Raw genomic sequence first — 23314 nt, forward strand, 5'->3', positions numbered from 1 at the left:
TTTCCTGTAATAATGACCGGCTAGTGTGTACACAAACACACTTTGCTAGTGACACCATGATCAAGAAGCAAAGGAAGGAAGGAAGGAAGGGAGGAATAAGGGAGGAGGGAAGAGAGAGGGGAGAGAGGATCACCAAGTGCGGGGTGCGCTGAGGGAGGCGTTGGTCTGGGGTCACCCTGTTTTTAGATCACACCTTCTTCCAAGAAGCTCTTTGCCTGCCCAGGCTGGCTCCAACTTCCTGACATGGAAACTCAAAGCAGGTGGAGCATTTTGCTGAATGAATTTAGGAATGAATGGACACATGGAAGACAAATGAATTTATAAGTTGGACCCTGATGGCTCACACCTGTCATCCTAGCTACTCAGGAGGCTGAGATCTGAGGATCACTGTTCAAAGCCACCGAAGGGAGAAAAGTCCACAAGACTCCTCGACAATGAAGCACCAAGAAGCCAGGAATGGAGCTGTGGCTCAAGTGGTAGAGCGCCAGCCTTGAGCACAAAAGCTCAGAGACAGCACCCAAGCCCTGAGTTCAAGCCCATGACCGACAAAACAAACAAACAAATAAATGAGTGATTGAATGAATGCATGAAAGAATTTATGCAGGCAGGCGTGCATTTATAAATGAATGCATGCAGGAGCAAATGCATTCACGAATGAACTTAGAATGAATGGATGCATCCTGGGTGACCAAGGGATTTTATGAATGAATGGATTTATGAATGAGCGCGAGTCCTGCCCACGGAGTGGATGAAGGAGGCGGTGCCAGCCTCTGTCCTGCTCATCCTGGCCACACCCGTTTGGGGAGGCAACCACCGGCCAGGCATCGAAGGCCCAGGCTGAGGAGGCCTGGCCAGCGGAAGAGGAGTCTGTGGGCCATCCGCACGTACAGGCCGCCTGAGGGGTCCACAGCTCTGAGCACTGTCAGAGGAGCATAGCGCGCATTGGTCTGTCTTCGCAGGGGAGGTCGGGTTGCACCGATGACCTTGACGATGACCTGTGGGATGGAGCCTTGAGCTCTGGAGCCCTCCCCACTCTCGAGATCCCCTGAGGCCCACCAACATGTGGCATCGGTGACTACCGGGCCACTTACCTTGGCCACATCCTGTGGGCTCTGACCCACGGAGCGGAAGAGCTCCGCGGAGGCTGGGAGGTAGAGGTCCCGGAAGAAGGCCAAGGTGTCAGGATCAGCCCCTGGAAACTCACTTGTAGAGATCTGAGCCAACAGCTTCCCCTCGAACTCTGTGATCACCGGGCCGGGCTCCACCAGGGAGACGCTGGGCAAGGGGCAGGGCTGGGGTGGGTCTGGTGTCCTGATCCAGGGCTCCTCCATTTTGCCCAGGACTGACCCCCTCCACTCCCCCCATCTATCTACCTATCTATCTATCTATCTATCTATCTATCTATCTATCTATCTATCTATCTATCTATCTATCTATCATCTATCTATCTATCATCTATCTATCTATCTATCTTTCTGTGCTGGTCCTGGGGCTTGAACTCTGGGCCTGGGTGCTGTCCCTCAGCTCTTCAGTTCAAGGCGAGCACTCTACCACTTGAGCCACAGTGCCACTTTTAATTTTCTGGTGGTTAATTGGAAATAAGAGTTTCACAGACTTTCTGCCCGGGCTGGCTTTGAACCGTGATCCTCAGATCTCAGCCTCCTGCGTGGCTAGGATGACAGGTGTAAACCACTGGTGCCCAGCTTCCGTATCTCTTTTATTTCCTGTCTGCTTTTCCTCCATCTCTTGCACTGCCTCTGTCTCCCCCATCCTTACTCTCTGTCCCCTCTGCCATTACTCATCATTCCCCTTCCCCTTTCCCTCCTCCTCTCTAACTCCTTGCCCCAGCTCTGCCCCAGTGTCTGTCCCTTCTCACAAGATATTGAATTGAAGCAATTGGATGGCGAGGCTCTCGAAGAATCCTTCCAGGGCAAACTTGGAGGCGGCGTAGACATCATTGAACATGACACCTGGGAGGGTTGGAGGGTAGAGGGCTGTGTGTGTGTGTGTGTGTGTGTGTGTGTGTGTGTGTGTGTGTGTGTGTGTGTATGTGTGTGTGTATGTGTGTGTGTTCGTGTGTGTGTGTATGTGTGTGAGCGTGTGTGTGTGTGTGTGTGTGTGTATGTGTGTTGGGCAGCCTGTGTGATGGGCTTTGTGGGTCCCTCAGTGATGGAGTGAGAATAAGGGGAATCTCATTAAGGGTCTTATTATTAGGTGTTGAATGAGTTTTGAAGATGAACAAGGAGAAGCAGAGCTCTGGAACTTTTCCAGGTGGAGGGAGGGTGGGAGTCTAGAAGGTTCTAGGAGGGTAGTCTCACTCTTGGAAGCATGGATGGCAAGCAGGTATCTGTGAGGGTAGGCCCATGACAGACATCACTAATCAACTGCTACTCTCTTTTTCTGCTCAGTCTAAGGATCCTCAATCTAGACCTCTCCAGGGTCTGGTGGGAGATCTTTGGCAAGAAGGAGTCTCAGGGGAAGGAGTACTGATGGTTCTTTTGGGCTTGGGGAAGTGGTTGTGTCAGAAGTGGAGTTGATTCTGGGATGTGGATGGCATCAATGGCACACATGCCATTTGCCACCTATTCTTATGCCAGGGCAGGCCTAGTTAATCCATCCCAGAGCTTTCTTTTTGAGCTGCAAGATACCTCTCATCTTAGCTCTCCATCCATCCAACCAACCAACCAACCATCCATCCATTCATCCATCCATCCACCCATTCACCTATCCATTCATCCATCCATCTACCCATTCACCTATCTATTCATCCATCCATCCATCCATCTACCTATTTACCTATCCCTTCATCCATCCATCTATCCATCCACCCACCTATTTACCTATCCCTTCATCCATCCATCCATCCACCCATCCATCCATCATCTACCCATCTGTCTATTCACCCATCCATCTAGCCATCCACCCATCTATCTATTCACCCATCCATCCATCTATCTATTTATCCACACACCCATTCATCCATCCATCCATCCATCCATCCATCCATCCATCCATCCATCCATCCACTTATCCACTTAGCTCTCTTAGGCTCCTTTGGAATAGGAGCTAAGCTCTTGTCCACCCTCTGGGGAGGGTCACTCTAAGGGTGGGAGTCCAGGGCTCACCTTGAAGTCCCATAACACTGCTGACCACCACGATGTGACCCCGTCGTCTCCTCTTCATGCTTGGAAGCACAGCTTTGACCAGACGGATGGCCCCAAAAAAGTTGGTGTCAAAGACGTTCTGCATGGTAGTTATGCTGAGCCCCTCCAGGGGGCCCACCAGCCCCACTCCTGCATTATTCACTGAGGAAGAAGTGTTGGGTGTTACCTTGAGGTCTCCCCATCAATCACCCCACTCCACTTTGAGTCCAGGGTATCATGGGTGGATACATGCAGGCCCTTGGGAAGGTTGAAACACAGGGGTTTGTTTCAGGCAACTCTGGGCCCCAGGTGGGTGGGAGAACTCTTGGAAACTAAATTTCCTGTAAGGCGTGAGCAATTCAGCTCAGCCCCCAAATTGCACCGAAATGGTTTCATCACCCTCCTGCTTAGAGACCATGAGTTGTTGCTTCATAATAATTACTCCTCCAGGTGACTCATTAGAAGTAATTTTTCCCAACCACATATGGTTTTCTTCATATGTGGGAACGTCTAGTCCATTCCATGCCACCCCCCAAACAAAACAAAACAGATCTCAAATGGCTCTTGACATCTCCAGTGAACTGATGGGTGTTCCTGGCTCTTGAACAACTGGTCTACCTCTTTATTCAGGGTGAGAAGGAGCCAGAGGGCTGGTGTTCACGCCTTGTCTATTCTTGGTCCAGGGAAAGGGGAAAGTCTCACCCAACACATCCACGTCCCCTCCTGGGATGTGACTGAGGCACTGGGCCACTGAGTCATCATTGCACACATCCAGCTGCGCCACGGTGAGAGTCTTCCCCAGAGCACTGCCAGCAGATGCCTCCAGGGCCTCCTTCTTTCCAAGGTCCCTCATGGTGGCTACCACTGGGGACAGAGATCAGAGACAGGACAGGCTCCATCCCCTGTGTGTTTCTATGATCTTATGTGAGCAGTGCAATTTTACATACCACATATTCAACAGATGCACACATTCATGCACACCCACATCCATCTATCTGCCCCTCTATCCATCCACCAATTCATCTACACACTCATTCACCCATCCCTTCACCCATCTCTCCAACCACTCACCTATCCACCCATCCACCCACTCACCCATCTATCCAGCTACTCACCCATCCATCCACCCATTCATCCATCCACTCACCCTACCCATCTAATGTCCATCCATCGCCTCATCCTTCCATCTATCATCGATCCATCCACTCATTCATCCATTCATCCACTTATCCATCTACCTGCCCACCCATCCATCCATCCACCTATCTGTTTTTATTCATCCATCTATCTATCTATCCACAAACACTGGGTATCTCCTGTACACTGCACTTTATTCTGGATGCTGGGGCTAAATAAGATGCAGCATCTGCTTTTATGGAACTTATAGCTAATGAGAAAGACAACACAAAGAAAGACTGTGAGCCTAGTGTTGGTGACTCACGCCTACAATCCTGGCTGCTCAGGAGGCTAAGATCTGAGAATCTAGGTTCAAAGCCAACCAGGGCAAGAAAGTCTGTGAGACCCTTTATTTCCAATGAATCAGCCAAAAAGCTATAAGTGGAACTGTGTTAGCCTTGAGGGGAGAAAAGCCCAGCACTCAAGCCCTGAGATCTAGCTCCAGGATGGGGACACACACACACACACACACACACACACACACACACACACAAAACAGAGGGCAGAGGAGAGGGCTGGATGATACAGCTGTGCCAACTAGACTGAAGCTCTGAACCCCAGAGCTTCCGCCTTCCCCCCAGTCTCCTCTTGAGCAACAGCCCTTGCTGCCCTCCTTGGCAGTCTGCTATGGGTCAGAGGTTGCTAGGGCGGGGGTACACGTTGGAACCATGCGCTCCAGACCTATAGGAAGTGCCAGAAGGAAAGATCTGCCTCTAAGCTCTAAGTCTGGGTGCTTCTAAGAGGTTTAGCTCAGTGCAGTAATCTGGGGAGGAACTTCACGGAGGCTCTTCTTTCTTGTCTGGGTCAACTGAAAGGAAGCTGGGCAGGCAGGAAAGTCTTCCTGGAACAGTTCTTTAAAACAACAACAATAACAAAACACTGCTGGGCTGGGAAGGTGGCTCAGTGGTAGAGTGATTGCCTAGCATGCATGAAGCCCTGGGTTCGCTTCCTCAGTACCACATACACAGAAAAAGCTGGAGGTGGCGCTGTGGCTCATGTGGTAGAGTGCTAGCCTTGAGCAAAAAGGGATGATGCTCAGGTCCTGAGTTCAAGCCCCAGGACTGGCAAAAAACAAAAAACCTCTCATGCACCCAGCCAGCTAGCTCTCTTTTAGACACCCAGGGTCATGCCTAGCACCCAAGAAACAGGTCTAAACCCTCAAGTGGCACTGGAAGGGAGACAATGGAGAGGGGTTGGGGGGAGTCTTGAGGATTCAGTCCAACCCCTGCTGTGCTCGGGCCGCACCCTGGGCCCCTTACCTTGGTAACACTGCCTAGGATCATGAGCCAGCTGGACTGCAAGTTCCAGGCCGATTCCTGAAGAACATCCGGAGATCAGCACTGTCCGTGGGGAAGCCGCCATGTTGCCCTCTTGGACACGTGACCTGACATGGAGGGGCACTGCCCCATCCCACATCCACCACTCCCCTCCCCCCCCCAGCTCGTCTGCAACTTTGCTTAAGCTATCTGCCTAATCTCCTGCTGGGAACAGGGCCAGGAGATCTCTCCTGGAGTTTCAGTCCAGTGTGAGGAATTAGGAGAACATTTTTTTTTTCTTTTTCCTTTGCTTACTCTGAATGAAAGGAAAAAAAAAAAAAGAATCTCTAATTGGAGGAAAAGAGTAAGGGAAAACCCCAGAAACTGTGGTCCCAGGCCGGGGCTTGTAGAACTGTCGGAAGAGTGCAGTTAAAGCACCAGAAGTTAGACTGTAGGAAGAACTTCCTAGCAAGGGCGTGCAGAGTAGGAACTTGGTGAGAATCTTTTAAACCACATTTTGATATAGTTTGAGATCCCTGGTGGAGGGGTCTAAAGGGGATAAGAATAGGCTGGGTTTTTTTTGGGGGGGGGAACTCCCTCTTTTTCTCCCACTCCAGGGGCCCCCCAATCTCTTCCTCACGCCAGATGGGGCCCCACCCCCTTTTCTCCAAGGACACAGAGACTCTTTGTCTATGGAGCCTGGGCTGGGACGGAGCTGCCAGTGTGTGTGTGTGTGTGTGGGGGTATTTGGGGCCAAGGATCCAGCCCTTTGGGTCCTCTTTGGTGGGAGGAGAGGCAGAGGAACGGGGGAGGGGAAGGGGAGAAAGGAGGTGCAGTGGTTGGGGGTTGGTGAGCCCCGGGTTCTAGTCCTAGCAAGGCAAGGAATCTAGAGGAGAGCAAAATCTAGATGTTTGGAGATGGCGAGTTCAGTGTACCAGAACCCCCAGATTCTGAGATGTGAGTACAGAGATGGAAATCTAGAGTGCGGATAAGGAAGCCAGCTTGGGGGTGATGGGGGTGGGCTAGGATGAGGATGCTCCCCTAATCCCAGGCCTCTGAACCTCAGATCTGCGAGGAGCGTGGGGGGGGGCTAAGGCTGGAACCTCGAATTCTCAGGCAGACTAGGAGCGGCCCTTCCCGCGGTGGGTGGGTGGGGCACCTCCCCGCTTCCAGCCCAGGCTCCAGCCAGCCAATCAGCGCACGGGACACACTCCCCTCCCCCCTGTCCGCCCCCGCCCCGTGTTCCCTCCCCCCCAGCTCCTCCCCGCGGGGCGCCGGGGGCGCAGGGTGCGGCCTGGGGCGCGGGCTCCGCCAGTCCTGCGGCTGCGCTGCTGTCCGGCCGGGCTGCCCCGAGCCTCTGCCCCGCTGAGTCCCGGTCCCCGGTCCGGGGCCCCGCCAGGCGCTGGGGATGGACGGCTGCCGGGGCCTGGGCCTCTGCTCGCTGCTGGCCGCGCTGCAGCTGCTGCCCTGGACGCGGGCCGGTGAGCTTGGAGGGGGAGCGTACGGGCTTTGGGGTGCGGATGAGGGGGCACACGGGGTGCAGGTGAGCACGATGTCCACCTCTGGCTGATTTGTGGGGTGTGGGAAGGGAGGGGGGACCCGGGAAACGTGTGTGCGGTGTGGACAGAGGGGTGCGTGGGGATGGGCGCTGTGGTGCACGCCTGCCATCCCGGCCACCCGGGAGGCTGAGGTCTGAGGACAGCCGGTGGATGCCAGACTCATCTCCAATGGAAAAGCCAGAAGTGGAGCTGTGGCTCAAGGAGTAGAGTGCTAGCACCGAGCCAAAGCAAAAGAAAACAAACAACAGAACCGGCCAGGAGCCAGGCACCTGGGGGCTCACCCTGTCAGCCTGGTCACTCAGGAGGCTGAGATCTGAGGATGGTGGTTCGAAGCCAGCCCTGGTCAGGAAAGTCCGTGAGGCTCTTATCTCCAATGAACCACAAAGAGCTGGAAATGGAGCTGTGGCCCAAATGGAAGGGCACTAGCCTTGAGAAGAAGAAGTTCAGAAATAGTGCCCAGGCCCTGAGTTCAAGTCCCAGGACAGGCACAAAAAGAAGGAAGGAAGGAAGGAAGGAGGGAAGGAAGGAAGGAAGGAAGGAAGGAGGGAAGGAAGGAAGGAAGGAGGGAAGGAAGGAAGGAAGGAAGGAGGGAAAGAGGGAGGGAAGGAAGGAGGGAGAGAAGGAAGGAGGGAAGGAGGGAGGGATGGAAGGAAGGAAAGAAGGAAAGAAGGAGGGAGGAAGGAAGGAAATGGAGGCGGTTTGTAAGTGTATGCTGCTGCGTGCAGCCCTGGACATGCTGAGTTGTTTGGGTGTTGTGAGAGATGAGAATCCTGGGTCTGACCTGTGTGTGTGTGTGTGCTTGTGCGTGTGTTACACATGTGCGTGTGTGGCCTTGTGCGGGCAGCTGTGGCCGCGCTGGCTGGGTTTGGGGAGCTGTATTAGAAGCCAATCTCTGATTCTGAAGTTGGGGGCCGGTGTCTGTGTGGAGCAATGCAGGGATCCCCTAGAGGATGGTTTCACCCCATCCTTCCTCTGCCCCGCGCCCCCTCCTTTCCTCCCAGCCCTCCTCCCCCGTCTCCCCCCCCTTCCTCCGCGGTCCCCAGAGCCAGCGCGGTCAGCACCATGGACAGGGCCGCGGGGCGCGGGGCGGGGCGGGGCGGGGCGGGGCGGGGCGGGGCGCGGGGCCCCCACCCCAGCCGGCCTGTTTTTCCCGAAGAATTTCTCAGGGCACCGTCTTCACCTCCCCCCGCCCCTCCCCTCTCCCCGCCCCTCACCAGAGGTCCCAGGGCGGGGGTGGGGTGGGGGTGGGAGGAGGGGGGACCACAGGCCGGCGTGAGTCAGAGCTGACGCACGCCCAGCTGTGCACATCTGGCTGGGCGCCGGCAGGGCTTGGATGGGGGGGTGGGGGGGAGGGTGGGGGGGAGAGGATGAGGGGGTAGGGGGAGTCCCTCAGGGTGAAGAGGTCTCTGTGGCTCTTGAAATTGGGGTTGGGAAGGTGGCTCAGTGGTAGAGCGCTTGCCTTGCATGCTCAAGGCCCTGGGTTCGATTCCTCAGCACCACATAAGCAAAAAGAAAAAAGCCAGAAGTGGCGCTGTGGCTCAAGTGGTAGAGCACTAGCCTTGAGCTGAAGAGCTGAGGGACAGTGCCCAGGCCCATAGTTCAGGCCCCACGACCGGACCCAAAAAAAAAAAAAAAGAAATTGGTGGAATGGATGATCAGAGATTCCCCCCAATCTAGAAAGATCCTCAGGGTGGGATCTGCCAGAAGCTAAGGCACACACACTCACGTGTACGCACACACACACGTATGTGCACTGTACCACACTGCCCCAAATTTCTGTCCAGTCCTGCCGGGTGTCTGCCCCTTTCCCATGCTCACACACCCACGGCTCCTGCCGGCTGTGAGACTCCAGGGACTGCCAGGAAATGTGGGACACCATGGCCACACCCTGGGCCCCCCTAGACACAACCCCAGCCCGGCCTCCTGCCAGGCCCTGTCACCCTCCTACGCTTCCAGATTCACACACGCACACACACACACATACACACACACACAGAGTCACACAGCATTCCCACCAATCACCTATTGGCTGCCATGGCTCCATTCTCTCACCCACCCTCACAACCAGTCCCAGCTATTGACCACCCCGCAGGGCCTGAACATCTCCACTCACACCAACACCCAGCCACGTGCCGAACAACTTCACCAACACACACCACCAGAGACCAACCAACTGTTCGCATACATGCTGTCTCCTCCACCCCCTCCATGCATCCAGACACCCACACTGGGACAATCACACACACCCTCGTGGATTTGTCCACACCACCTCTCCTCTCTGACCATCTTGAAGGCGGGGAACCCCAGCCTCATTCCTGTCTGCTCCCCGCTTTGTCATCCTCTGTGTCTTAGACCCCACCCACCCAGCATCTCCCTAGGGCTTTGGCCAGCACAGGAAGAGGGTGCTTGTGTGTGGGGTGGGTGGGTAGGGAATGGGGAGCTAGGTCCTTGACAGACCCTCCCCCCAACCTTCCAACCCTGCAGGCGGGACTCAATGCCTCTAGTGTGTCTTCTTGTCCCTCAGCCAGCCATGGAAAGAAAGGCCAGTCAGTTTCCCAAAGGTCATTACACAAGGGACAGCAGACAGCAGCAGGAGCTCTTTGGGTTAGATGCCAGGAAGGACTTTTGTAATGGGAATGAACCATGGCCCCCAGGGAGACCCCTTTTCCACTGTAAAGAGGCTGGGGTGGGGCAGGGTGAGGTGTAGGGAGCTTGGGCAGTTGGGGTGATTTTTCTGCTCCCCCCATCCCCCAGGGGAACTGACCCTTGTGGTGTGGAGAGCCTGGGAGTCCAGATCTTTAGCCCTAGAGAGCTGTAACCCAAATACTTTGCACATAGCTCGGCCACTGAGCGGGCAATTAAAGATGGGGGTGGGGCAGAGAGAGATGGAGACAGTTAAACATGTGTAGAGAAGCAGGACACTATGGCTCATGCCTATAATCCCAGCTACTCAGGAGGCTGAGATCTAAAGATCATGGTTTGAAGCCAGCCCTGGGCAGAAAAGTCTGTGAGATTTCTTGCTTCCACCCAGAAGCTGGAAGTAGAGCTATGGATCAAGTGGTAGAGCGTTAGCCTTGAGCTCAAAAGCTCAGGGGCAGAACCCAGGCCCTGAGTTCAAGCCCTAGAGAGTCAGAAATGGAAGGAGTAATCAAATCCGGATATACAGAGGAAGGGAATGAGACTGATTTATTGATGGATTCAGGGCTGAGTGCAGAGAACTGAAAAATGGGAATAGAAAATGGGACAGATGGCTGGAGAGGTGGCTCAGTGGCAGAGTGTTTGCCTAGCATTCATGAAGCCCTGGGTTCCATCCCTCAGTACCACATACACAGAAAAAGCTGGAAGTGGCGCTGTGGCTCAAGTGGTAGAGCGCTAGCTTTGAGCCAAAGAAGCTCAGGACCAATGCTCAGGCCCTGAGTTCAAGCCCAGGACTGGCACAATAAATAAATAAATAAAGAATTTTTTTTAAAAGAGAAAATAAAAAGTGAATGGGACCAGGATGAGCCGGGTATGATGGCTCCTGCCTATAATCCCAGCAATGTGGGAGGCAGAGATTAGAAGGACTGAGCTTCCAGGGCTGTGGGAATGCAAAGTGAGTGAGACCTCATCTCAATCAATAAACCGAGTGTGGATGGTTCTCACTTGCAATCTCACCTCCACAGGGAGGATCCTAATCTGAGGCTGGCTCTGGGGCGAAAACTTGGGAGGCCCTACCTGTAACATACCAGAAGACAGAAAGGGGGCTGGGTGGGTGAGGCTCAAGTGTGGTGTACCTGCTTAACAAGGGACATCAGAGAGGGGGGGGGAGGGGGAGGAGGAAGGGGAGGGGGAGGGGGAGAAGGAGAGGGAGAGAGGGAAGGAGAGAAAGTAGGGGCAGGAGAGATCAGGGACTGGAGCTAGGGAGGGGGGGGGTCTGTGGAGTTTGGAACTCGACACTTCTGTCTCAGAAAGAGCTAGGATGGGGGGGGTCTTCATCTAAGCCTTTACCTCCCCTGAATCTGGCCCCCCAGTTCCACTTCCCAGCCATGAGATCAGCAGAGCCATCCCCCACCCCCCACAGGGGAGGGGTGAGATCATGGCAGATTGGGCCCAATCTAGCTTCTTGCCAAGAGGCTGGGTCACCGGGTTAGTGGGGCAGTCGGCTGAGGGTGGGGGAGGGGCCAGGCAGAGGCTTGGGGCCTAGAGGAGGAGGGGGGACCCCAGGGAAGCCCCCACAGGTCCTGCCCAAGCCATGTGTTTCCACTTAACATTAGCCATGGCTGCCCGGGGTGGGGCCTGGATTAAGGTCGGGTTGGAGCACATCAGTGTCTTCTTTTTCTAGGTTGAGAGAGGGAGAGGGTTGGGGGGAGGGTGGAAAGGTGACCCTGAGTTGTAGGTCAAGAGAGAAGAGAGAGGAGAGAAAGAGAGAGAGCGAGAGCCATTTATTGTAGCTATTCGCAGCTCAGAGTGACAGAGGCCAAAGGAAGAGGTCACAGGAAGGAATGAGAGAGAAACAGGGAGGAAGAAATCAGAGGGCTAGATAAGACTGCGGCAGGCATCAACAAAGAAGTTAGCATCTAGGATGGGCAGGGTGGCAGCCACCTGTAATCTCAGCCACTCCGGCGGCAGAGACAGCAGGACCTTTGAGTTCAATGCCAGCCTGAGAGAAGTTAGTGAGATACCCCCCCCACTCCTCCCCCCTCCATCTCAAAAGCCAAATCAAACTCGAAACAATAGAAGTCAGGCACTGGTGGCTCATGCCTATAAGCTAGCCTGGGCCAGGAAGTCCATGAAACTCTTTTTTTTGTTGTTGTTGTTGGTCATGGGACTTGAACTCTGGGCCTGGGTGCTGTCCCTCAGCTCTTCAGCTCAAGGCGAGTGCTCTTCCACTTGAGCCACAGTGCCACTTCTGATTTTCTGGTGGTTCATTGGAGATAAGAGTCTCATGGGCTTTCCTGACTGGACTGGCTTTGAACCGTGATCCTCAGATCTCAGCCTCCTGAGTAGCTAGGATGACAGGTGGGAGCCACCGGCGCCCGGCTCCATGAGACTTTTTTTTTTTTTTTCTTTTTGCTTATGTGGTGCTGAGGAATCAAACCCAGGGCCTCGAGCATGCAAGGCAAGTGCTCTACCACTGAGCCACCTTCCCAGCCCCCTCCATTAGACTCTTATCTCCAATGAACCACCAAAAATAAGCTGGAAGTGGTGCTGCGGCTCTAAGTGGTAGAGCTGATCAGGCTTGAGCTCAAAAACTCAGAGACAAGGGCTGGGAAGGTGGCTCAGTGGTAGAGCGCTCGCCTTGAGCTGAAGAGCTGAGGGACAGCGCCTCAGGCCCAGAGTTCAAGCCCCTAGGACGGGTGGGTGTGAAAACCCAAAACAAACACCAGAGCCAAAATCAAAGGGGTAGAGATCTAAAAGAAAAGTGAGGGGAGACAGTGCTCTGGGTATGGAGGCCCGCGGGGTGGAGGAAGGGGGTCCAAGGCTCTTCAGAAAAACTGGAGGTCAAAGGAGGAGACCGGAGGGGGAGGGGTGAGCAAATACCAGCTCCCTCCCACCCCCTACCTTCCCCCCCCACCCCCACGGGTTTCCCCTGGCAAGGGGGCTCCAGACCAGCCCGTGCGGGGGAGTAGAAATAGGGGACAGTTTGGCTCTGGGGCTCAAGCCAGGAAGTTTTGATTCATTCTAGAACTAGGTCAGCTTTTTTTTTTTTTGTTTTTTTTTTTCCCTCACCAAAAAGCAAGGGAAAAAAATAAATAAGAGGAATCAACAGACGAATGCGGCCCAAAACATCTGTGGGGCCATCAAGGGGGTGGGGGGGAGAGACATGTTGTTAGTCCTGGGCCTATGTGCTTTGTGTGTGTGTGTGTGTGTCCTGGGGCTTGACCTCAAGGTCCAGGTGCTGTCCCTGAACTTTTTTTCTTTTTGGTCAGTTGTGGGGCTTGAACTCTGGGCCTGAGCGCTGTCCCTCAGCTCTTCAGCTCAAGGTGAAAAGGCTTCTGGTTTTCTGAGTGGTTTATTGGAGATAAGAGACTCACGGGGCTGGGAAGGTGGCTCAGTGGTAGAGCGCTTGCCTTGCATGCCTAAGGCCCTGGGTTCGATTCCTCAGCACCACATTAAAAAAAAAAGCCAGAAGTGGCGCTGAGGGACAGCGCCCAGGCCCAGAGTTCAGGCCCCATGACTGGACCCCCCCAAAAAAAGAGTCTCACAGACGTTTCCTGCCCGGGCTGGCTTTGAACTGTGAACCTCAGATCTCAGCCTCCTGAGTAGCTAGGATGACAGGCGCGAGCCGCCGGTGCCCGGCCCCCAGCTTTTTTATTTTATTTTACTCCTCAAAGCTGGTACTCTGTCACTTGAGCCACAGCTTCATTTCTGGCTTTTTGCGGGTTCATTGGAGGGAAGAGTCACAGCCTTTCCTGCCCCAGCTGCCTTTGAACCTCGATCCTCACATCTCAGCCTCCTGAGTAGCTGGGATTACAGGCGTGAGCACCAGCACCCAGCCCTCACTGCTTCTTCCCAACTCATAACCCTAGGGTCCTGGGCTGGTTCTAACCGCCCGATCCCACCCTGGTTTTCTCTCTACAGCGGAGCCCGTGGATGTCTTGGAGGTTCTAGGTGTGCGAGGGGGCCAGGCTGGTGTCCCTGAAAGGCCTGGCCTGTGTCCCCACAGAGTTCCAGAGGGTGACCGGGCATTCCGAGTGGGCAAGGCCAGCGTGCTCAGTGTCCCCACCCTGGAGCTCTTCCCGGGTGAGTGAGAGCAGGAGGAGGGACCGGAAGTCATGGCTGGAGAGATGCATGTCACTGGAGGGGGGGTCTGCTGACCTGTCTCTCCCCTCCCCCAACACACCCCTTTCCTCTCCTTCCACTCAGACGGGCGATTTCCTGAGAACTTCTCTGTGCTGGCCACTCTGCGTGCCCGGTCAGCTGGGCGCTCCATTCTTCTGTCTATTTATGATGAAAAGGGTGCCAGGCAGCTGGGGCTGGCGCTGGGGCCAGGCCTGGGCATCGTAGGGGCCTCCTGGAGTCCCCTCCCTCCACCTGTCAACCTCACAGATGGCAGGTGAGAATATTGAAGGAGGGGGGGTCCCCAAGTTGCCGCCGGGTGAGACACCCCAGCACTGAGACCCCTCTCCCTTCTCCCGCCCTGGTAGGTGGCACCGTGTGGCGGTCAGCGTGGACGGCGACGTGGCCACGCTGGTCACTGACTGTGAACGCCAGCCGTCTGTCTCGGGAAGAGGACCTGGGGTCATCAGTACGGCTGGACACATGGTTTTGGGGACCCAGGAGTTTCAGGAAGAAAGTTTTGAGGTAGGGAGTTCAGAGAGGAGGGAAACTGAGACAGAAGGTGGCTTTGAATTTTTTTGTTGTTGTTGTGGGGTTTGAACTCCGGGCCTGGGCGCTGTCCCTGAGCTGCTTCAGCTCAAGGCGAGTGCTCTACCACTTGAGCCACAGCACCGCTTCTGGATTTTTTCTGTGATTAATTGGAGATGAGAGTCTCACGGAGGTTCCTGCCCAGGCTGGCTTTGAACCGCGATCCTCAGATCTCAGCCTCTTGAAGTAGCTGGAATGACAGGCGTGAGCCACCGGAGCCCTGCTCAGTCGAGTATTGCACCCCACCTATCAGGAAGGGGTGGTGACCTTTGTCACCCTCAGAAGCCCAGAGAAGGAAAGATTGAATTCATGTCACGCATACTTGGCACCCAGGGGTCCCAGCCTACATCTGTCCTGCGTAGATGCATTTTTCCCTGACCCCCAGGCCCTGGGCTGAGCAAAGCCCCTGTCCCAGACAGGCCTCCAGATATGGAGGATCGCGGTTCAAAGCCAGCCTGGGGGAGAAAGTCTATGAGACTCTTATCTCCAGAGAACCACCAGAAAGCCGGAGGTGGCGCTGTGGCTCAAGTGGTAAAACACTAGCCTTGAAGGAAAGAGCACAGGGACAGTGCCTAGGCTCTGAGTTCAAGACCCAGGACTGACACACACACACACACACATAGACACACACACACACACACACACACGCTTGGGGTGCCCAGGGGAGTACCTGGGGTGAGCCTGTAACTTTCCCCTGTCCCCATCCTCTCTCAAGGGGGACATCCAGGAACTTCTGATAATCCCAGACCCCCAGGCCGCCTTCCAGGCCTGCGAACAGTACCTCCCTGGCTGTGAACCCGCGGATCCCACAACCACAGGGGTGAGTGTGTGTGTGTGTGTGTGTGTGTGTGTGTGTGTGTGAGCTACGGCCCTACCCGCCCTGAGTCACCCTGACTCCAACTCTCAGGAATGAGAATTCTGCACTAGTGGATGGATCCCACGGGATCCCAGGTGACCATCTTTCCTGGGGGAGGGCGGGGTGCACCAGGCCTGACCATGATCCTCTTTCCAGACCCCCCAGGAAGAGTCAGGGACCCCAACCCCTCCCCCTCGACGCAAGGGGAAAGGGAAAGGGAAAGGGAAGAAGAAAGGGCGTGGTCGCAAAGGGAAGGGCAGGAAGAAGAACAAGGAATCGTTGGCCCTAAGTTCGACCCCCGCTGGCACCCTGGAGAATCAGGTAAGGCCCACCTGTGACCCTTCACCTCCGTGGATTCCCGACTCCTCCGTCCAACCTTGCTCCTCCAATCTTTGGTTGCTCTCAGATGGTGACTGCACACCAAGGAGGACCCCATCTCAACCCCACAACCCAGAAGGGATGTACCCCTGTTTATGCTAACTACAAGGGAGGAAGAGGTGGGAGAATCGTGGGTGGCAGGCGTGGCTCAGGTGGTAGAGAGCCTGCCAGTGAAAGAAAGCGTCAGATACCCAAATTCAAGTCCCAATTTTAGACCAACCGAAACCCCTCCAACAGTCATGGACTAGGCTCACCCCAAACACACAGACCCTACCTGGAAGACTAGTTAAAGCAAAAGAGGGCTGGGGGCTGGCTCGAGTGGTGAACTTGCCTGCCTAGCAAGCACTAAGTCTTTAGTTCAAACTCCAGTACAGCCGGGCGCTGTGGCTCACGCCTGTCATCCCAGCTACTCAGGAGACTGAGAGCTGAGGATCAGGGTTCAAAACCAGCCCAGGCAGGAAAGCCCATGAGACTCTTATCTCCAATGAACCACCAAAAAGCCAAAAGTGAAGCTGTGGCTCAGGCAACAGAGCTCTAGCCTTGAGTAAAAAGAAGGTCAGGACAGCACCCACGCCCTGAGTTCAAGCCCTAGGATTGATACGCACACGCGTGTACACACACACACACACACACACACACACACACACACACACACACACACACACACACACACACACGAGTTACCGAAATGCTATTGGGTAGCAGAATTAGTTTCTTTGGGTGGGGTCAGTGAAGGGTGTTCATTGTTGGAGGAATAATTGTTTTAGGGGGTCACTAATGTGGGTGTTGCTTGTTGGGGAGTCACAGATTGAGAAGATCTCTGGGTGCTGAGCCGTTGATGGAGATTATAAATGGGGATGGGGTACCCTTGGATCACTGCTGTAGAAAGGGGATCTGGTCATTGGTTTGAGGGGTCACTGGTTGTCCCACAACTCAATCCCAGATCTTTCTGTCCCAGAACGCAGACACCAGGAGTGCTTCACTCCAGAACCTTCCGCAGCTCCACACCCGCCTCGTAGGTCTCCCTGCCCCTGCCCCTCCCCCTCACTTCCTTCCACCCAGATCACTTTTGCAGCTGTCCAGGCCGGAAGGTGCTGATCGTGTTTGCGGCCTGGCTGGCTGGCTGCTGAGCTCTGCCCTGGGAGACGCCGGGGGTGGGGGGTGGGGGGTGGGGGTGAGGGGTGCTAGGCTGCCAAAAGTCTGACTCTGAGCACTGACCTTGGCCTTGATCTCTGGGCTGTGGAGTTAGCTGGGCTCTGCTCCCTGGCCCCGCCCTGCTCTTCACCCATGCAGCCTGGCTGGCCACCAGGGGAGCCCACGTTTCTGGTTTTTGGTTTTGTCGGTCATGGGGCTTGAACTCAGGGTCTGGACACTCTCTCTGAGCTTTTTCCGCTCAAGGCGAGTGCTCTACCGCTTTGAGCCACAGCGCCCCTTCTGGTTTCCTGGAGGTTTGTTGGAGATGAGAGTCTCACGGACTTTCCTGCCTCGGCTGGCTTTGAACCACGATCCTCAGATCTCAGCCTCCTGAGTAGCTGGGATTACAGGCGTGAGCCACTGATGCCTGGCTCTCCCTCCTGTATTGATCAACCTGACCCCAGATTCCTGATACTCATCCACTCCAGACCTCCACTGCTGTCCCCAACACGGAGACACCAGTGCCAGCCCTGTCCCCAACTGCCACACCTGCGGTTGTCACCACTACTGTGACCATTGGCCACAATGTCACCATCTTCCAGGTCAGTGGCAGGTGGATGGTTCTGGAAAGGGGAGATCCTGGAGGGGTGTGTGTGGCCTGCAGTCAAAGATCAGGTGCAAACCAGGCCTGTCCCTTTGTCCTCGGGGGAGAAGGACCCTGGCAGTGGAATCGAACTGACGATCCCTGAGCTTGACCCGGCCGAGGAGGATGAAGCAGGAGGCCGCCCAACTGTGGGTCCTGAATTCCGAGCAGCAGAACAGCCATCTAGAACTGAGTTCCAGATCTTTCCTGTAAGTCCTGTGGGGGGGGGGTGGAGGGGGCTACTCTGCAGGTGGACAGCAGAGGAAGGTAGCGAGGGCAGCAAAGAAACCTGTAGAATAAACAAGAAAAAGCTGAGGCCAGGCACCGGTGGCTCACGCCTGTCATCCCAGCTGCTCAGGAGGCTGAGATCTGAGGATCACAGTTCAAAGCCAGCCCGGGCAGGAAAGTCCGTGAGACTCTTATCTCCAATAAACCACCAGAAAACGGGAAGTGGCGCTGTGGCTCAAGTGGTAGAGCGCTCGCCAGCTGAAGAGCTGAGGGACAGTGCCCAGGCCCAGAGTTCAAGCCCCACGACCACCACCACCACCACCAAAAGTTAGTGGATCCCATCTCCACAGACAAGCTGGTTGGGATGCCATGTGCTGATGGCCCCAGAGGTAGGGCACAGAGGTAGGCAGGTCCCAATTTGAGGCTAGCCCAGAGCACGCCCTGAATAGACTTGCCAAGCTGGAATTCAGGGGAGGTGGTGAAAGCTGGGGAGTAAGGCTTAGAACTCAGCAGAGAAGAGGGATGATATTTTTATCCAGAGCACCAGAGGAAATGACATCTCTAGCTTTGGTGTTGGACAAAGGGTGTGTGCCAGTGCCTGCGTGCCTATCCAGTACCGAGCATCGTTTTAACTCCTTCATCCTCACTGGGGACGTAGACCATTACCATTCACTCAGTCCCCAAAACAGATGACCTATGACCTGCAACTGGCCATAGGCTTTGACTAACTTCCCCAAATCACTGAGCTGGTCTGAGGCAGAGCCAGGATGAGGGCCCTCAGGAGATCAGACCCTTGACCTGGATGTAGCCCTGCCTGATTGGTGGAGGAGACTGAGCTTGATGCCTATTGGCTGAAGAAAGGAGGGGATGCAGATGCAGAGGGTGGGTGCTGTGTGTGGAAGCGTGGGCATGGCTCACATCTCTTTTCTCCCCACTCCTGTCCCCAGGGCACTGGAGAGAAGGGAGAAAAAGGAGAACCGGCTGTGGTAGAGCAGGTGAGGGGCGGAATCTGTGCCGGGGCCGAGGGGCTCTCTTGGACAGGGGTCATGCCTATTTCTTTCTCTAGGGTCAGCAATTTGAAGGACCTCCGGGATCCCCAGGACCACGAGTAAGTAATGACCATGTTCCCCTTCTTCCTAGTTTCCTCCTCTGTTTGGAGACAGTCTTCCTCTGTGGCCCAGGTTGGCCTGGAACTTATGATCTTGCTGCCTTGGCTTCCTGAGTGCTGGGATTATAGGCATGCAACACTATACCTGGCTCTTTGCTGTCTGAGTGAGGAGTGAAGTAGTTAAGCCTTTGGGGAATTGGGAGCAATGTTGCCTGGATATTTGGTGTCCAAAGGATGAATGAAAATAAGGGTTGAGGTATGGGGTTCAGTGTCTATTAAGGGTTCAGTAGGCCTTGAGAGCTGGAGGTCAGGGGTCAGGGGTTAGAGGTTGGTTGAGTTCCATCTGGCTCAAATTTTGCATTTCTTGTGACTTTTGTTTCTCTGTCCCCAACAGGGACTAGTTGGTCCCTCAGGACCTCCTGGTCCCCCAGGATTTCCAGGGGACCGCGGTCTTCCGGTAAGAGACTCTCCCTGTGGTGTGGCTCCAGTAGGGGGATGAGATTTCCGGTTGGGAGCTTGAAGCATGCGTGAGAGGGACTGGGTCTGGGGAGACCACGGCAGCTCTGGCATTGCCTGAGGCCCTGGGTTCGATTCCTCAGCACCACCTAAGCAGAAAAAGCCGGAAGTGGCGCTGTAGCTCAAGTGGTAGAGCGCTCGCCTTGAGCTGAAACGCTAAGGGACAGCGCCCAGGCCGGGAGTTCAAGCCCCACTACCAACAACAATAGATTTTCCTGCCCGGGCTGGCTTTGAACCGGGATCCTCAGATCCCAGTCTCCTGAGTAGCTAGCGTGACAGGTGTGAGCCATTTTTGTCTCTTGATCTTTCTCTCAGGGCCCTGCTGGCCTTCCAGGGATCCCCGGCATTGATGGGGTTCGGGGCCCACCGGGCACTGTGATCATGATGCCGGTAAGGAGAGCGCCACCCCTGGGGGTGGAGTTCTGATGGAGGACAAGGGAATGCTGGGGGGTGGGGGGGGGCGGGGCCGGGGACGCTTCTTGCTGCTTTCCTCACCTGTGATTTCTCTTAGTTCCAGTTTGCGAGTGGTTCCCTCAAAGGACCCCCAGTCTCCTTTCAGCAGGCTCAGGCCCAGGCAGTCCTGCAGCAGGCCCAGGTGTGTGTGTGTGTGTGTGTGTGTGTGTGTGTGTGTATTGGAGGGACTGTGACTATGCGAGGTGACAGCGATGAAGTGAAGGGCTGGTCAGGAGTTGGGGGGACTTCTGTCTCCTAAAGATGTCAGTCTTGGGTTTCCCTTGCTGGAATAAAATACCTGGGTCTAACAACAACAACAAAGCTCCCCCAAACCCCAGACAGTGAGTTCCAAGAGCTGAGAAGCTGAAGCGCATGGTGCTGCCCCCTGGTGGCGGTGTCTTGCTGCTGCATGCCATGGCAGAGGGTACCACAGAGCCAGTAGGGGGCAGGCCATCCTAGGGGCCCCACCCCTGGCAACCCCATCTTAACCTCCCAGAGACACCACCTGGGGCTTCCATTTACACATCTGGAAGGGGGGACATATTGGGAAACCAGAGAAGCCCCCTTGTAGGGACTGCTGGTGATGGGGGTGCTCATGAGAGACTTGGGGCTCCTCCGTTCTCTCTGTCTTTTCAGCTCTCCATGAAAGGCCCCCCCGGCCCCGTGGGGCTCACCGGGCGCCCAGGCCCTGTGGTAAGATACACATATCTGGGGAACCTCTGTCCACGGAGACGGTCCTCACCCCCTCTGACCGCACCCCCATGTCTCCTCCCCCAAGGGTCTCCCTGGATATCCAGGTCTGAAAGGGGACTTGGGAGAAGCGGGGCCACAGGTGAGCTCCGGGAGGGTGGGGTGGGGTGCGGTGGCCCCCAGGGAGGTGAAAGGGGCCCCCATGGGGGTGTCAGCGATGCTGGGAACGCCTGAAACTCCCACAGAGTCCCACAGGAAACATGTCCTCTGCTTGACCCGCCCTCCCTTCCCTTTCTCCCTCTCCTTCCTCCCTCCCTCCCTTCTTCCCTATTTTCTTCTTCCTTCCTTCTCCCTCTTCCTTCCTCCTTTTCTCCTCCCTCCGTCCTCCTCTCCCTCTCTCCTCCTCTCCCTCCCTCTCTTCCTTCTTTTCTCCCTTTCTCCCTTCCTTTTTCCCATCTTCTCTCTCTCATTTTCTTTCTTCCCCCTCATGTTTCTCCTCTCTCCTTTCCTTCCTTCCTTCCTTCCATTCTTCCTTCCTCCTCCCTCCCTCTTTTTCCTTCCTCCTTTTCTTTCTCCCTTCCTTCCTTCTTTCTTTCCTCCTCCCTCCCTTCCTTCTTTCTTCCTCTCCCTCCTTCCTTTTCTTCCTCCTTCTCTCTTCCCCTCCCTCCCCTCTCTCCCCCTTCTTCCCCCCTTCCTCCCTCTCTCCCTCCCTCCCTCCCTCCCTCCCTCCCTCCCTCCCTCCCTTCCTTCCTTCTTTCCTTCTTCCTCCCTCCCTCCTTTTCTTCTAGGGTCCCCGAGGACTGCAGGGCCCCCCTGGGCCTCCCGGCCGAGAGGGCAAGATGGTGAGTAGCTCCTGGGTCCCCAGATCACCCCGGATCCACCTGCCCAGCCCCCAGCCTGACCTGGCTGTCTGGGGGTCTGAGTGTCGTTGGCAGGAGCAGAGCGCTGGGCTCTGGGGGTGCGGTCAGCCTGCAAAGCCCAAGTGCAGCCCAGGGCCCAGAAATTCACACACCCAGCAAGGAGAATGCGTGTGTGCGTGCATCTGCACATGTGTGTGTGTGGTGTGTTTGTGTGTGTGTGGTATGTTTGTGTGTGTGTGTGTGGTGTGTGGTGTGTGTGGTGTGTGTGTGGTGTGTGTGTGTGGTGTGTGTGTGGTGTGTGTGTGGTGTGTGTGTGGTGTGTGTGTGGTGTGTGTGTGTGGTGTGTGTGTGTGTGTGGTGTGTGTGTGGTGTGTGTGTGTGTGTGGTGTGTGTGTGATGTGTGTGTGGTGTGGTGTGTGTGTGATGTGTGTGTGGTGTGGTGTGTGTGGTGTGCGTGTGTGTGTGGTGTGTGTGTGCATGGTGTGTGTGTGCATGGTGTGTGTGTGTGTGGTGTGTGTGTGTGTGGTGTGTGTGTGGATTGTGTGTGTGTGGTGTGGTGTGTGTGTGTGTGTGGTGTGTGTGTGTGTGTGGTGTGTGTGTGATGTGTGTGTGATGTGTGTGTGGTGTGTGTGTGGTGTGGTGTGTGTGGTGTGCGTGTGTGGTGTGCGTGTGTGTGTGGTGTGTGTGTGCATGGTGTGTGTGTGCATGGTGTGTGTGTGTGGTGTATGGTGTGTGTGTGTGGTGTGTGTGCATGGTGTGTGTGTGCATGGTGTGTGTGTGTGTGGTGTGTGTGTGTGTGTGGTGTGTGTGTGGATTGTGTGTGTGTGTGTGTGGTGTGTGTGTGTGGTGTATGGTGTGTGTGTGTGGTGTGCGTGTGTGGTGTGCGTGTGTGGTGTATGGTGTGTGTGTGTGGTGTATGGTGTGTGTGTGTGGTGTATGGTGTGTGTGTGTGGTGTGGTGTGTGTGTGTGTGTGGTGTGTGTGTGATGTGTGTGTGGTGTGTGTGTGGTGTGGTGTGTGTGGTGTGCGTGTGTGGTGTGCGTGTGTGTGTGGTGTGTGTGTGCATGGTGTGTGTGTGCATGGTGTGTGTGTGTGGTGTGTGTGTGTGTGGTGTGTGTGTGGATTGTGTGTGTGTGGTGTATGGTGTGTGTGTGTGGTGTATGGTGTGTGTGTGTGGTGTATGGTGTGTGTGTGTGGTGTGTGTGTGTGTGTGTGGTGTGTGTGTGGTGTGTGTGTGTGGTGTGTGTGTGGTGTGTGTGGTGTGTGTGTGGTGTGTGTGGTGTGTGTGTGGTGTGTGTGTGTGTGTGTGGTGTGTGTGTGTGTGTGTGGTGTGTGTGTGTGTGGTGTGTGTGGTGTGTGTGTGTGTGTGTGGTGTGTGTGTGTGTGTGTGGTGTGTGTGTGGTGTGTGTGTGTGTGTGGTGTGTGTGTGATGTGTGTGTGGTGTGTGTGGTGTGGTGTGTGTGGTGTGCGTGTGTGGTGTGCGTGTGTGTGTGGTGTGTGTGTGCATGGTGTGTGTGTGCATGGTGTGTGTGTGTGGTGTGTGTGTGGATTGTGTGTGTGTGGTGTATGGTGTGTGTGCATGGTGTGTGTGTGCATGGTGTGTGTGTGTGGTGTGTGTGTGTGTGGTGTGTGTGTGTGGATTGTGTGTGTGTGGTGTATTGTGTGTGTGTGTGTGGTGTGCGTGTGTGGTGTGTGTGTGTGTGTGGTGTGTGTGTGTGTGGTGTGTGTGTGCATGGTGTGTGTGTGTGTGTGGTGTGTGTGTGTGTGGTGTGTGTGGATTGTGTGTGTGTGTGTGTGGTGTATGGTGTGTGTGTGTGTGTGTGGATTGTGTGTGCGTGCGTGCGTGCGCATGCGTGGTATGTTGGAATTGGAACTCCGCATTTTGGTCTTGCTAGCCCGGTGCTCTACTACTGGAGCCACACTCCCATCCCTTCTTTGCTTTCGCTTATTTTTCAGTTAGTCCTGCTC

General features: G+C 55.2%; 2 protein-coding genes across 5 annotated transcripts in view; one reads left to right on the top strand and one right to left on the bottom strand.

Moving 5' to 3' along the window:
- Positions 1-779: 779 nt before the first annotated feature.
- Rdh8 (retinol dehydrogenase 8) lies at positions 780-5681 on the bottom strand. The gene is made up of 6 exons (XM_070002011.1): positions 5579-5681; positions 3846-4007; positions 3126-3305; positions 1877-1970; positions 1092-1275; positions 780-995 (listed from the first exon to the last, which is right to left on the bottom strand). Exons 1-6 carry the CDS (start codon positions 5679-5681, stop codon positions 780-782), a joined length of 939 nt encoding a protein of 312 aa, XP_069858112.1.
- A 1233-nt stretch (positions 5682-6914) lies between these two features.
- Col5a3 (collagen type V alpha 3 chain) overlaps positions 6915-23314 on the top strand; it is a 44259-nt gene continuing 27859 nt past the window's right edge. For 2 of the 4 annotated variants that reach the window (XM_070002310.1, XM_070002312.1), the window contains exons 1-16: positions 6915-7056; positions 13696-13857; positions 13981-14170; positions 14262-14418; positions 15197-15301; positions 15494-15658; positions 17314-17451; positions 17564-17701; positions 18668-18715; positions 18787-18828; positions 19223-19285; positions 19660-19734; positions 19856-19939; positions 20434-20490; positions 20576-20629; positions 21276-21329. In XM_070002310.1, the coding sequence (XP_069858411.1) occupies positions 6984-7056; positions 13696-13857; positions 13981-14170; positions 14262-14418; positions 15197-15301; positions 15494-15658; positions 17314-17451; positions 17564-17701; positions 18668-18715; positions 18787-18828; positions 19223-19285; positions 19660-19734; positions 19856-19939; positions 20434-20490; positions 20576-20629; positions 21276-21329 (1605 nt within the window). In that variant the 5' untranslated portion in view covers positions 6915-6983. The remainder of the gene's footprint in view (positions 7057-13695; positions 13858-13980; positions 14171-14261; positions 14419-15196; positions 15302-15493; positions 15659-17313; positions 17452-17563; positions 17702-18667; positions 18716-18786; positions 18829-19222; positions 19286-19659; positions 19735-19855; positions 19940-20433; positions 20491-20575; positions 20630-21275; positions 21330-23314) is intronic. The other 2 variants (XM_070002311.1, XM_070002313.1) reach the window with 1 other exon arrangement.

This window comes from Dipodomys merriami, unplaced genomic scaffold (assembly GCF_024711535.1).
Source record: "Dipodomys merriami isolate MVZ:Mamm:240054 unplaced genomic scaffold, mDipMer1.0.p SCAF_6, whole genome shotgun sequence".
NCBI lineage: Eukaryota > Metazoa > Chordata > Mammalia > Rodentia > Heteromyidae > Dipodomys > Dipodomys merriami.